This window comes from Macaca nemestrina, chromosome 10 (assembly GCF_043159975.1).
Source record: "Macaca nemestrina isolate mMacNem1 chromosome 10, mMacNem.hap1, whole genome shotgun sequence".
Lineage (NCBI taxonomy): Eukaryota > Metazoa > Chordata > Mammalia > Primates > Cercopithecidae > Macaca > Macaca nemestrina.
In genome coordinates, this window is record NC_092134.1 from 112,431,161 (window position 1) to 112,446,677 (window position 15,517).

At 38.7% G+C, this 15,517-nt stretch overlaps 1 protein-coding gene across 7 annotated transcripts in view; it reads left to right on the plus strand.

Moving 5' to 3' along the window:
- Positions 1–15,517, plus strand: part of LOC105484141 (transmembrane O-mannosyltransferase targeting cadherins 1) — a 286,363-nt gene that overhangs the window by 263,694 nt on the left and 7,152 nt on the right. For all 7 annotated transcript variants that reach the window (XM_011745531.3, XM_011745480.3, XM_011745491.3 and 4 more), the window contains 6 exons: positions 2,161–2,263; positions 4,263–4,398; positions 5,323–5,467; positions 6,419–6,556; positions 8,627–8,749; positions 11,135–11,212. In XM_011745531.3, the coding sequence (XP_011743833.2) occupies positions 2,161–2,263; positions 4,263–4,398; positions 5,323–5,467; positions 6,419–6,556; positions 8,627–8,749; positions 11,135–11,212 (723 nt within the window). The remainder of the gene's footprint in view (positions 1–2,160; positions 2,264–4,262; positions 4,399–5,322; positions 5,468–6,418; positions 6,557–8,626; positions 8,750–11,134; positions 11,213–15,517) is intronic.

The following is a 15,517-nucleotide window of genomic DNA, read 5'->3' on the forward strand; positions in this document are numbered from 1 at the left end:
CCTGATTTACAGTTGGGGCACATGGCGGGTAAGAAAGGTCACACAGACAGTAGATGGTGGGGCTTGGATTTGAATCCGTGCAGTCAAACCTTGGGAGCCTCGTTCTTAACCACTGTGTCATACTTCTATAGCCATTGCAGTAAATGCATGTAGAATGAATGGATACATGAATATATACCTTATGGTACTCTCTAGATGTTAATTGTCTCAGGTTGTTATATAATTTCTGTTCTGCTTGTCTTCATTACATACATACATACACACATACACACACACACACACACAGAGCCAGTCCTTCAATGGACGAGCACTTCAGAAAGCTTTTCTTCTCTTCAATAGATTGAAAGGAAATATTTTGAGACTTTAATTCATCTTTAAATTTTTTGAATTTGATAATTTGTTGAGTTTGGCAATTTAAAAACCACACTTTTAGAGACATCGATGCTTATTTTTGCTGGAGTGGGGATGAAGTTTGACAAACCACACCTTGTTCTCTAATGTTACTTAAATGTAGGAACTCAAATAGCTGGCACTGGTCATTCTACAGAGTGTAAAGTATATGTTCCTCTCTGGGTCAGATCAGATTTGGGCTTCTTGGCTTATTGTTCAGCCCTCAATGTGAATATCTTACACTTAATCACAAGCTTAAGATGTCATGTCTCAGGAAATTGTTGTTCTACATTCGTTTGTCATATGTCTGGTTCAGTGCTCAGTAGGAGTAACTTAAGATAAGGTTGTGGAAAATGTCCATACTCGGGAGATATATATATATATATATATATATATAAAAGCAGGCATGTGCTTTGTGCCAAATCATTTTATTTTACCTGACCTTCGCAGAAGTACTAGGAAAAGATGACATTGTTAACTTGTGGGTAAATAAGTCTTAGTATCTGGGAAGCTTTGATTAATTAATTATATTTCACCTTCTGTATTGTAAAAGTAAGTGTCACATAACAGTCTCTAATGGTTGTGAAAAATGTACCTGAAAATGCCAAGTGCAGTGGCTCACATCTGTAATCCCAACACTTTGGGATGCCAAGGCAGGCGGATCACTTGAGGCCAGGAGTTTGAGACCAGCCTGGCCAACATGACGAAACCCCATCTCTACTAAAAATACAAAAATTAGCTGGGCATGGTGGCACATCCCTGTAATCTCAGCTACTCAGGGAGCTGAGGTGGGAGGATTACCTGAGCCCAGGAGGCAGGAGTTGCAGTGAGCCGAGATCGCCCCACTGCACTTCAGCAAAGGTGACAGAGTGAGACTCTGTCTCAAAAAACAAGAAAGAAAGAAAGAGAGAAAGAGAGGGAGGGAGGGAGGGAAGGAAGGAAGGAAAGAAAGAAAAAGAACCTAAAAAGTAACTCAGAATTACCAAAGTTTGCTAAAGTGAATATTTAGACAAATAGAACACAAGGGCAATTAGAACTGGAGCCCTAGAATGAGAGATGTGGTGATCGACCTGAACCTTGCCACACAGTTTGGAGGTACGCCCTTGAGGGGACATATAATCCTGTTGGAGGGAACAGCTCAGAGGTGGAAAGCATGGAATGAGTATGGGAAGTAGCCACCAGTCTGGTGGGCTGTAGACACACTTCAAGTAGAGCCCTCCGCAACATCTGCATCAGCCTCCCCTCTCTACTTGCCTCAAAAACCTCCCCAAACAACGCGGTACAGTATAGGTTATAGATAAAAAGAGTGTCATCTATGCAAATGCAGCTAGAAAACAAATTCCCCAGACTGCCCTGCCTCCCAGCCACATTGCCACCTCGAAAAACATTCCACCCTTTTTGCATCCCCCGTTTTCATATGGAGAGTCACGGGGGTGAAGGGCATCCTAGTCAAACAACTATTTTCAGGCCTTTTTCACTAGTAGGCATGCATGTTGTACAGGTCCATATCCTTCCAAAGGTCCCATTTGAGACAACATCATCTTTTTGCCCTAAGGGAACTAAATACAGATATGAATTGTGGGTATTTTGTACACAGTTAATATTGCCTTTAATTCAAACAAAGTTCATAGTGCCTTATCTCAGTGCCTGTTGTATATTAGGTGCTTAGTAAGATTTTTTTTTCTTTGCTTTTCCTGCTCCTAATATTCAGTTTATTGCTGGTTTTAAAAAGCTTTCTCACTTATTTTGTTTGTTTGTTTCCTTTGAAAGGAGAGGTTTAAAGAAGCTGAAGAAATATACCAGGCTGGAATAAAGAACTGTCCAGACAGCTCAGATTTACACAACAACTATGGGGTTTTCTTAGTTGATACTGGTAAGTAAAATTAAAGAGAAACTGTACTGCTGAGATTAGCTAATACTGTTTATCCAGCAAAATGGAAGGCAAATAATCCTCAGAAGTAAAATTCCCTGGGCTTGGCAGGAAGCTCACACTACTGACAGTCATTGTACCTTGGGGCTGTCATTTCTCTGAATCTTCAAGCTCGATTCAGTAAAATCTGCCCATTCTTATACTCATTTCTCGACGGAAAACTCCCCAGGTAACAGGAAGTAGCCTTATGATTTAATGAGTCCCAGTCTTCTTTGAATATTATTTATGTATATTTATAAATCCATGGTGATGAAATGTTTCTCTATAATGATGCAGAACCTGCCTCTGAAATCAGTTACTGGCAGGTGGTAAATACTTTTCTATAACATATTTTTTAAAAGCCTCCAGAATTGTTCCATCATTCCTTCCTTGATTTACATTATAGAAACTGCATTATTAAAATTGATACGATGCTCTTATATGACAGGTGCTATGTAAAATACACTTACTTTATCTTACTTAATGCAGAACATTACTGGGCATGAAATCTCTTTTCTTTATGACTTACGTAGTGCCTCTATGCTGTTGGCATGCAACAAGTACATATAAATAATGAAATTATATTTCAATGTAAGGTCAAAGCACCGCTTTGTTCCTGTTGATTACTAGACTAGCTGCCCTGCAGTAAAATTTAGTTTAATTAGTTTTTCAATATGCAGTGCTTAAAGGAGTTTTATTTTCAAGGATATTTGGAGCTCTCTTGTTTTACAGAATATACAATTTGCATTCTGATACATCTAAGAAACTTATTTTTGCATGTGTAAAATTGTTGTGTAGTGCCACCTGCTGGTTCATTGGCCACATAACAATACATTGTCTTAAAAATATAAAAACCAGAAGAAACCTCTAGTTGGGCCGGTCTAATCCTCCTCCTTTTACTTCAGCAACAGTCCCACCCCACTACACCCCTAAAAATGATAACACTCTGACCACCCTATAATAGTGAGCCTCTGCCTTCAGAGACAGAGGCTCCTAGGGACCTCCTAGTCAAACTTGTATTCAAACAGATACACTTGAAAAGATTTCTGTGTAGATAATAAACATTCCATTCTATTTAGAACTTCACAGTGTTCTAAAGTTTAGTCACTGAATATAGTTTCACCAGGAAGCTACTTTGAAGAAACCTATCAGACTGGAGGGCCTTCATTCTGGTTCTGGCCTTACTGTCACTTGCCTTGGGATCTTTATCAAGTCTGTGAATATCTTTGCACTTTAGTGTCTGTATCTGTAAAGTGGAAATTTTTTGTATGTAGTTTTTTAAATATCTCTTAAATCCTGATAAACAGCTAAACAGTATCAAAAGGCAAACTACCTGCGAAAACCATACAAACAAAAGTATTTAAAAATATATAATGCATTGGACAAGTGCATGGTGGCATTTTTATGTTGGAAGTCTTATTAATTAAGTACCATTCAAATGAAAGTGCATGATTTTAAAAGAGATTTTCACTGTAGAGCTGATATGTGTTATTTAAAGTAATGCTTCAATTGCTATGTTGCCGTATAGTTCATTGACACAGACCCTTAGAAATTGCTTCTAGACAGTTTTATTTCTATGGTAGCCTGTTCTATTTTTTATATAATGAGGGCCAGTTATATCTTGGATAAATAACAATCATTAATAATCTGAAGACATCCTATTAGCAAGAGCAATGACCAGAAAAATTTCGACTAAAATAATATATATAATTAAAAGAATAGGTTTTAGTTTTTACTGCTTTTTTTGTTAATTTTTTTGGAAGTATGAATGAACAGTGAAATGGTTCAAAGTTAGGCAGTGGCCAGGATGAGAAGCTAAAATGCAAGCTAATTTGCATATTGAATAATTTTGGTATAACTCTGTAATAATGAGAAAGAATTGTAAGTCAGAAGAGAAAGTGAAAAGTTCGTGTCTTTTATAAAAAGACATGTTCTGCTCTTACCAACCTATCACTGGTTACAGGCTTACCAGAAAAGGCGGTGGCCCATTACCAACAGGCCATCAAACTTAGCCCCAGTCATCACGTGGCCATGGTGAACTTGGGAAGACTCTACAGGTCACTGGGAGAGAACAGCATGGCTGAAGAATGGTACAAACGGTAAAGTTCCCTTTCTTAGCTTTATAAGTTGGCCAGGAACCTCAGCAATCGCTCATCAGCTTCTTAGTTAATGGGAATAAGTGTGCTGTCAGAATACTAGCAAATTTTGCCAATTCGGGTGATACAAATTCTTATCTCCTAAGGAAGCAACCACAACAATATAAATGGGATCATAATTCATGACTTTGGCTTGCTGATTAGACTATAGTGCTGAACCAAGGTTGAAATTTAATTCCCACTTTAGTCAGTTTGTTGTTTTCTGAAGCCATGGATTACAACCTCAATCATAAATAACAATTTAAAAAAGGAGAATACATGAAAAACTATGCACACATGAGAACAAATTCATCATATAATTAATGGGAAAGACCCCTGGGGCTCAGTTTCCCTATTGATAGGTCGATAAGACAATCTTACGTTCCAAGTATGGCATCATGATCATTTTGTAAAAACCTTGTTCTTGGCCAGGCGTGGTGGCTCACGCCTGTAATCCCAGCACTTTGGGAGGCCAAGAAGGTCGAATCACCTGAGGTCAGGTGTTCAAGACCAACTTGGCCAACATGATGAAACCTCGTCTCTACTAAAAGTACAAAAATTAGCCGGGCATGATGGCAGGCACCTGTAATCCCTGATACTTAGGAGGCTGAGGCAGGAGAATTGCTTGAACCCAGGAGGTAGAGGTTGCAGTGAGCCAAGATTGTGCCACTGCACTCCAGCCTGGCTGATAGAGTGACACTCTGTCTCAAAAAAAAAAAAAAAAAAGAAAGAAAAGAAAAAGCCAAAAACCTTGTTCTTGATATAAAAACAAAGACCATATTGGAGCAGAGGTTCAAACCATGGACAGTCATCCCTAAATCTAAGCCTAGATATTTGAAAATGTACCTATTAGAAGAGAAATGTCAATTAGATTTTCTCCAAACTCAGCGCCCTGCAGGTGGCACACAAAGCTGAGATATTGTCACCTTTGGGAGCACTGTACTACAACACTGGCCGATACGAAGAGGCTTTGCAGATTTACCAGGAAGCTGCGGCACTTCAGCCTTCTCAAAGAGAGCTCCGCTTGGCACTGGTGAGTAGGATGAAAGAAAATGAAGTTGGCAACCTAAGCACAGCCAGCCATAGAGAGAGCTGTAGTCCTCACGCCTCAAAACTGGAGCTGGAATGCCGTAATACATCCACTGTATGAATATTCATACAGCCAATATTAGAGCCCTTCTCTAGAGACATGGACACCAAAATTACTGCATTTTTGTTTTGAAATAACTTCAAACTTACGAAAATGTTGCAATAATAGTAAAAAATTACCATATACCCTTTCATCCAGATCCAATGCTTTGTAACATTTTGATGCATTTATCACTCCCTTGTGGATGCATTTATCACTCCCTTGTGGATGCATGTAGATGTGTATCTACATACATATATATGTGTGCATATTTAGATATGTATGTTTGTATATACCTATTATTAGTATGTGTTATTTTTTCCCTGAACCATGTGGAAATTAAATGTACATATCATTCCCCTTTATCTATAAATACATTTGCAAATAGTTTCTAAGAAGGACATTCTCTAACATAACCACAGTATATTTATTAAACTCAGGAAAATTAACATCATACCAACAAAATTTTTATTTCAGTGTTTGGAACTTCACTCCTTAGATGTGCAATACATCAAATTTGTTATCTTGCTATAAACACACTGTTCTGATGAAATCAGAGGAAATTCTTTCTCTTCTGATATATTTAGTCAACCTTTTTTAAAAGCCACAAGCCATTTCATTGGATATCTTTGGTGTTTCTGCCATTCACTCACAAACGGATGCACAAAACTAAGTAAAGAAACAGACAGCAAAAAGTCAAAACCTGAAAACTGGTGATTCAGCCTTCTCTATGAGTCACTAAATTGATGCTGAGTGTGTTTGTCAGGAATGCATTCTGAATGCTTCTATTCAGGGATGCTTTATTTGATAAGGTAATGAAGTCTCTGCTAAGCCAAAGTCCACATGGTTTTGTAGGCTCAGGTTTTGGCCGTGATGGGTCAGACAAAAGAAGCTGAAAAGATGACCAATCACATTGTGTCAGAGGAGACCGGGTGCCTTGAATGCTATCGCCTCTTGTCAGCCATCTATAGCAAGCAGGAGAACCACGACAAGGTAAAGAAGGACATTGTTTCGAGTTCTTTGGATTCATGGGTTAAACATGGGGTGCACCTAAGTGATTCTCCAGTTTGCATGTTTATAAGCCTGGGAGATCTTAAATCTTATCAGTCAGCATATCCTATCTTGTGGAAACTTTTCACAGATATCCCCTTAACACCTAAGATGTCCCCTTGTAATAATATTTTCTGGGCCGGGCGCGGTGGCTCAAGCCTGTAATCCCAGCACTTTGGGAGGCCGAGACGGGCGGATCACGAGGTCAGGAGATCGAGAGACGATCCCGGCTAACACGGTGAAACCCCGTCTCTACTAAAAAATACAAAAAAAATAGCCGGGCGAGGTGGCGGGCACCTGTAGTCCCAGCTACTCGGGAGGCTGAGGCAGGAGAATGGTGTAAACCCGGGAGGCGGAGCTTGCAGTGAGCTGAGATCCGGCCACTGCACTCCAGCCTGGGTGACAGAGCAAGACTCCGTCTCAAAAAAAAAAATAATAATAATAATAATATTTTCTGGGCTTATGCTTGGTGTAAAGCTTTTATGTGGTATTGTCTCAGTTTGTTTTCAGCTAAGTCTATAAAGATCAAGACCAACATTTATATGCTTTATTATTTTGCATTTTCCTTCTTCTATATTGTTTTATGTAATCCTCATAACAACCATGCTTTACAGGGCTGTTATGAGGATTACATAAAACAATATAGAAGAGGAATATATAAGAAGATTACATGAAACAGTATCTAAGAAGGAAACACAGGGTGACCTGGTGTCACAACTGTTATTGTATATCTCCATTTTAAAAGTCACATAATCAGTAAATTTATAAATTGACTCAATAAAAGAATTGTTGAAGGCCTGCTATGTTCTGGCCACTGTAGTAGGCATCAGAAATAAAGTGATATTAAAAAAACAAAAAGTCACTGCCCTTGTCTTCGTGGAGCTAACCCATAGAGAAGGAGATTAAACAAGTACTCACAAAACAAATGGAGAGTGATAGCTGTGCCCAGGGATATCATGAAGAGCTACCTGTCCCAAAGAGCATTTAATCAGGGGACCCGATGACTCTGGGAGGCCAGGTTTCCCTGTGAAGTGATGTGAAGGTGAGGGCTGGATGAAGAATAAGAGTTAACAGGCAGAGGAAGAAGCAAGCAGGATTCTGGTCCGGGAAACACACATGAAAAGCCCGTGGCAGCAGCAAGGGGCATCTCTGAGGAATGGGCATGAGGGAGCGGGAGTACCATAGGAACGCAAGCACAGGCTGCTGGGAGGACACTCCCTGGGGCCAGGCCAAGGGTTTTGTTCCTTACCCTGGGAGAAGCTTTGGGTTTCTGTGGAGAGGAGCAACATGATAGATAGTTGCTTTGAGGGGATCTTTGGCTGCAGCGAGGTCAGTAGGTGCTGGGGGCAGAATGGTCACTAGGACCTGAGAGGGACTGGTGGGGTGGTCCCGATGGACCCATGTTCAGGGCAAACGTCTGATGCCAAATCTTATTTTCTTTCAACTGTATCACACCACCTCCCTGTAAAGTAATCAAGGATATTTTATTGCCACTCATCAATACATGAGAAAACTGGAGTATAAAAAAGTTATTTTGTCAGGGCCACTAATTCCCAGTGAGAAAATCAAAGATAATGAAGAATATATATATATATTTGAGACAAGGCCTTCCTCTGATTCCCAGGCTAGAGTTCAGTGGCATGATCTCACCTCACTACAAGGTCCACCTCCCAGGGCTCAAGAGATCCTCCCACCTCAGTCCCCCCAGTAGCTGGGATTACAGGTGCGCACCACTACACCTGGCTAATTTTTGTGTTTTTTTGTAGAGACAGGGTTTCACCATGTTGCCCAGACTGATCTTGAGCTACTGGGCTCAAGCAATCTGCCCGCTTCAACCTCCCAAAGTGCTAGGATTACAGCCATTAGCCACCACGCCTGACGAAGAATTGTATTTTGATTGTCACATACCACACCCGCTGACACACAGGAACAAAAAATATAAATTTTATCAGTTAAGTAAGTTTTTCTTTACCTAATCAGCATTTATCCTGTCTTACTTTCCAACTTCTGCAGGCACTTGATGTTATAGAGAAGGCTCTCCAGCTGAAACCAAAGGACCCAAAAGTCATTTCTGAACTTTTTTTCACAAAAGGAAACCAACTAAGAGAGCAGAACCTTCTTGACAAAGCTTTTGAGGTATAAACTTTTCATTGAAACTAATACTCTTTCTCTCTTTAAGGAAATATGTACAGTAAGATCTATCACTGGCATGTTTGTGGAGTGAGTGAGTTTTTTGACTAATTGACATAAAGTTTTGTTTATTTTTTTATCATTGAGCATCTGGCCCTTGACTATTCAGAATTACACATTTATTTTTCTGAATAATCATATTTAACTTGACATTCACAGCATTCCACATTTTGGTCTCAAACTAGCTTCTCTCTGTCTCTCTGACTGCAAGAACCTTCTATTCCAGCTGGACTAGTACCTGAAAAGCCTTGGACATTTCCACATGTCCTTGAAACGCCCTCTCTTGACTTGGAGGATGAGATTTCCACTCATCCACCAAGACACAGTCTTTGTCCTCCTGCCTTAGGAAGCCCTCCCTAACCATCCTTATTCCCTGTGACCTTACTTCTTCTGAACTCTTAAAAAGCATGGACTGTCTCATGAAGGTACCAGTCATTTGAAAGTGTCACATATTACATTGTATTATTAGGTCCGTCCCCCAACCCCCGTATGTGTGTGTGTGTCTCTGTGTGTACAGGCAGGTACAAATCCTTGCATAGTTTATCTCCCCAATTAGATTGGACTTTCCTTGTAGAAAGGGGCTGCATCCTTCTCTGTTCTAAAACAGTGTTTTGCATCTTATAAGGTGTTCAGTATCTACGGCTTTGGAATAAAACTTATTCACAGGTTGAACTCAAGAAGACATTTATAAGTAGAAATAGAAATGTTAATGTTGCATACTTTAAAAATTTGTGACAATGTTAAATGCTTTTTCCTTATATCTGGTAAAGCCACAAATTAATGAAGTCATAAAATTATACTAAATATATTATAGGAAAAGTAAAATCTCAAATGATACAATTGTGTTGGGAAATAAACAAGTGAGTGGCTTTTAAAATATTATTGGAAAACACATGGGAAGATATTTGGGCAGGCTCATTTGAATGTGAACCCTTTAAACAAAAACGGAAATTGTGGCATTTTATTCTGAAAAATTGTAAGCATTTTTCTCAGAATTTGTAGGGTTTTCTCTGCCTTTTGAACATTTTCAATATCTTCATTCTTATTTATAACTAATGTGAACATTATTAATAACTTAATTGTGAATATTTATGTGTGTGTGTGTGTATATATGTATATATATGGCCATTGATTCATAATAACAGCTAAAATGTATTAGCACTTTATGTATGATTCATATGTATTATGTAACTTAATCTTCACAGGAATCCTACAAGAAAGGCATGGTTATTATCATCATTTTATAGTTTTGTAAACTCAGGCTTAAAGTTCATACCTTGCTCAAGGTCACAGAAATGGGTAAGAGATGGCATCAGGGTTTGAATCCAGCTCTCCTACACTACATTCCCATCTCTGCTGATATAAATTAATCCAAGAGACACACGCTTTTGGTTTATTTTAGCAGCTTTTTGAAAGTATGGTTTCTTAGCATTTCTTTCTTTCCCTTAAAACTGAAGTAGACGAGAATGGACCAGATTGTACTTGATGGATCTGTTTGGTCATATTCTTGCTAATGAAAATAGCAAGGAACATTAAAATATATACACAAATACGTAGCTTTGTTTTTAAAGGCAATGCCCTTAACCTGTGGCTTTATTTCAGGTGACCACTTGAGACTCAGTGGTGAGCATACCCTTGATGCAAAACATGCGTAATGTTAAAAATATACCACATATCACTGATACTACATTTAATAGGATTCATGTTATTCAGACCTAAGAAAGTGCTTGAGGGATAGGTAACTCTCTTTAAACATTTGAAGACTTTTTATATGGCAGGGGAAAAAAGACTGTCTAATGAATAAAACTATCCCCTAGTAAAGTAGATGTTCTTAAAGAGGCGGTGATCCATTTTAAGAATTAGAGCATAGGCTGAACGACTAGGTCAGTTATATTGTAAAAGGGCATATTGCATTAGGGTTAAACTGCTTAGAGGACTACCCCAAAATTCTGTCATTATAAAAAGAATTTTCTTACCAATTCCATTTGCAGTGAAAAAAGGCCAAAAAGTATAATTTTCTTGCAGGTCAAGGACAGTTGAAAATGATATGATATCATAGAAATCACCAGAATTCCCTGCAGGCATCCTCAGTCTCTCTAAGTCCAAAGGTTAGCTCTGCAGGGAAATTATACATTTCAGTTTCCTCCACTTTAGAATCATCAACTTTGAAAAATAATAGAAATAAACAGGGTCTCCTGTGAACTAGTAGCGGCTGGTTTCATTGTATTAATACCTTAAATTTTCACATGTGAAGAAAGTGGTTTTGGCAATCCTGGAGCGTTAAAGATGGGGCTTTGTTTCCTAACCTGAAGCTATTTCTTATTTATTTAGAGCTATAGAGTGGCTGTGCAACTAAATCCAGACCAAGCACAGGCCTGGATGAACATGGGTGGCATCCAACACATCAAGGTAGGAGAATAATTCACTTCCATGTGGACTGGGCTTTCCCCTTGTGTTTTCTCTTTCTGTCTTTCTTCTTTCTTAAGGGATCAAGGAACTATTGTTAATTTCCTTTTTGAAATCATTTGAATATCAAAAGCATGGGAGTTTAAAAGTGAAATAGCTCAGTTTATGTTCACTTTGCATTATCTAAATAGTGAATATCATGAAGCTATTTTAAAAATAAATCTATATAAATTAGATTTTATGATTTTTCTAACCATGAAGAAAATCATATGTACCTAACAGAAGTATCACACAGCGGATAAAATCTGTTTATGGGAACTAAATCCTTGTTCAAGCTCAGTAGCTCAGTATAGCTTAATTTCTTCCCAGTTTCACTCACTGTCAAGATTAAAGTGTTACTTAGAATATTACTTTCTATTTCTTATATCTAATATACCTTTTCTCCCTAATTTTTTACTAAAAAGCAAGCTTATTTGTTGTTTTGTTTTTCCAAAGGAAAAGCACTACCTTTGGGTGAGTCTTCCCAAGGATTGAAAATGACTTTTGGGGGACTATTATCTGTAACTAATACAATGAACGATTCACCATCATTCATTTATCCATCCATCCATTCATTTTCTAAGCATCTATGGCAAACATCCTATGTGCCAGATCCCCTTCCAGACACTGGGAATACAGTAATGAACCAAGAAGACAAAAATTCTTGTTCTTCTGGTGCTAGCAGGAGGAAATATATTAATATAAGGAGGAGGAGGAAGAGGTGATATGTTACTACAAACGTACATACATGAATGCTTAATGCATACATATGTGCATATGTATATGTATAAAATATATTAGATGGTGATAAGTGCTAAGGAGAAAAAAGAGAAAGAAGATTGGAATGCCAGGGAATAAGGGCTAAAATTTTAAATTCAGATGGTTAGGAAAGGGCTCAGTTACAAAGTAGTATTTGAGCAGAGACCTGAAGGAGTAAGCCGTGTGGCGAAATAGGGAAAGAGCACCAGCATGTGCAAAGGCCCTAAGGTTTGAGCATGCCTGTTGTTTAAAGAGTAGGGAGGAGGCAGCGTGGCAGGGAGAGAGCAAAGGAAAGGAAATGGGAGAAGCTGGGGTCAGAGAGGGTGCAGGGTCAGATCATGCAGGCCTTCAAGGAGTTTGTAGTTACTTGGGCTTTTATGCCAAATGAGTCAGGGTTTTTGGAGGACTTTGAGCAGAGAAACGCCATGATCCAACATGTTTTTAAAGAACCACTCTTGTTTAGCTAACAGATTTTCAGTCTCTGCACTGACAAAATAGCAGTGTAGTGATTAGAATTTGAACAAAGTCCTAATGGATTTTACTGTTAAGTGGAAACTGATCACTCTTGGAAACACACACAAAAAAGAGGACCCATGATTACACAAATGGGAGGGGTTAATGGGATAATTACCCTGCAACTGACAGCTTTGATCTGATAGATGGTGAATTCAAGCATGATATTTATCAGAGCCAAATTGCCCAAGCTCTGATCTTAATGATATTCTAGGATATCCAGTAATATCTAGTTGGGAAACATAGAATGAACTTACTTTAAAAGAGTAAAATGATAATTTTAAATATTTTTAATCATATATTAAATAGTTACATTTTCAAATACAGTCATGTTCTGCATGATATCATTTTGGTCCAAGGCGGATCATATATATGATGATGGTCTCATGGTCTCATAAGATTATAACAACATGTTTTTACTACGTCTTTTTTGTGTTTCAATATATCTAGATACACAAATACCACTGTGTTACCATTACCTACAGTATTCACTACACTAATATGCTGTACAGGTTTGTGGTCTCGAATCCATAGACTATATCATATAGTCTAGGTGTGTAGTAGGCTATTTCATCTAGGTTTATGTGGCTATATCCTATGATGTTTGCCAAAAGGAAAGTCACCTAATGACGCCTTTCTCAGAAGGTACCTTTGTCATTAAGTGATAAATGACTGCAGTGTGCTCAATACGTTTTCAGATGGAGTGTGTCTGCAGTTAAAACAATGGGTTTAATTGTTAATTAGAAAAAGTGCAACAAATACACTCAAAAGTGTCCCCAAGAAGTCTGGAAATAACAGAGAAAATAGTATGTCTACTGCACTCTTTAACAGGTGAACCCATTGCTTTAAATTAGGAAGTACTTCCCTTGGGAAAGTGTCTAGAGATTAAAGAAGGATCTATTTACTACATTATTTTAAAATGTAATTAGTGCTGAGTAAAAATTAGTTTATCCTGTTTTTTGTCTTTGTGGCCATCATGTACTAGGTTGACCAATACAAAATTGCCACCTTTGTAGTTTTAAAGTGGTCTGATATCAGTTAGTTTATATGATGCAATCTAATGTAAATATATAGAGCAGACACATGGCTCAGATGTGATCATTTTGATGCCACTATTAGAATGCAGGGTTGTCATTTTATGAAGCCTAAAAGATAATTATGACCTTTCTGTGTTTTGCATTGCCAGGTAATGTGTGCATCAGGCATTGTTATCCCATTCCTAGGCCTCGCTCCTTCCCTGAACTGGGGGAGGCGTAGGCAGACCTGAGAGCTCCAGCAAGGTTGAGAGTTGGAATATAGTACTTTGCAAGAAAGTTGCAGAAAGAGATGGGGGAAAAATGAGCGAGTGTCATAGTTGTCTCTTGCTCATGACACTTGGTTATAAAAAGTGATGCTTCTTATGAAGTCTTACATATAAGATGAAATGAGTGGACCAAGAAGTTATAATACATTTTTTATCATCAAAAAGTTGCATCAACCAGGCTATAGCACAAAGTCTGATTTTCAGTACTGCGTCATGACAGTAAATATGCATTTTCTTTCTTTTTTTTTTTTTTTTTTTTTTTTTTTTGAGATAGAGTCTCGCTCTGTCGCCCAGGCTGGAGTACAGTGGCGCAATTTTGGCTCACGGCAAGCTCTGCCTCCCAGGTTTACACCATTCTCCTGCCTCAACCTCATGAGTAGCTGGGACTACAGGTGCCCGCCACCACACCAGGCTAATTTTTTTTTTCATATTTTTAGTAGAGACGGGGTTTCACCGTGTTAGCCAGGATGGTGTCAATCTCCTGACCTTGTAAATATGCATTTTCTAGAATGATGCTGTCCAGCAGAATTTTTGTGACAATGGAAATGTTCAGTATCTGCCTTGTCCGAGGCAGTAGCCACTAGCTACATGTGGCTATTGAGCACTTGAAATATGGCTGGTGCAACTGAGAAACTGAATTTTTAATTAATTGTAACTAATTGAAATTGGAAAAGCCACTTGTGATTAGTGGCCACCAAGTGAACACAGTTCTGGAAATTGGATAATTCAGATATTTTACCTAGCATCTAGGGAATTGGAGATACTGACTTAAGGGATATAACTATTTTTTAAAATAGGGCCTCTAGGCTGGGCACAGTGGCTCATATCTGTAATCACAGCCCTTTGGGATGCTGAGGCTGGCAGGTCACCTGAGGTTGGGGGTTTGAGACCAGCCTGGCCAACATGGTGAAACCCTTTCTCTACTAACAAAATACAAAAATTAGCCAGACATGGTGGCACACGCCTGTAGTCCCAGCTACTCTGGCGGCTGAGGCATGAGAATTGTTTGAACCCAGGAGACAGAGGTTACAGGGCCCCAACATTGTACCACTGCACTCCAGCCTGGGCTACAGAGGAAAAAAAAATAGAGCTTCTACTTTAGTTCAGAAAAGGGCAATTTGAGGAAGAGAAAAGGAACTGGGTTTTGTGAGAAAGGACAGAGAAGCCTCGTGATCAGAGAAGAAGAACCCAAGGCCCTTGACTGGGGCTGACATTCAAGGAGCCTCCTGGAAGAATTGTTTCAAAATCAACTGCAGGCAGAACAGATTGTGAGAGCACTCTTAGACCCAAAAGTGTACAGCTGTCTGCGTGTAAGTGCTAAGGCTAACAAAAATCAGAGGACATTTGGAAGACATATCCTCGAATTGAAAACAATAATAATTGAATACAGCAAATGCAAGTTCCCACTTGTTCAGCAATCTGTTTAACTTCTTATCAGAGTCATTGTTAATACTTCCTTTTGTTGTACATGCCAGTGCCTGGATATCTAATGCGCAATTTCTTGTTCTGTCATTTCCACTTTCCTTTTCACCAATATGACCAGGGAATACAGTAAGAAATAGACACTATTGACACAGAGCCTGGATAGTCACTAGTAACAGTAATGATAGTATCATATTGAGCGCTCACTATGTGTCTAAGCTTTTGACAGGTATTTGGAAGATAGGTAAGCATTCGATAAGTATTAGTTGCTT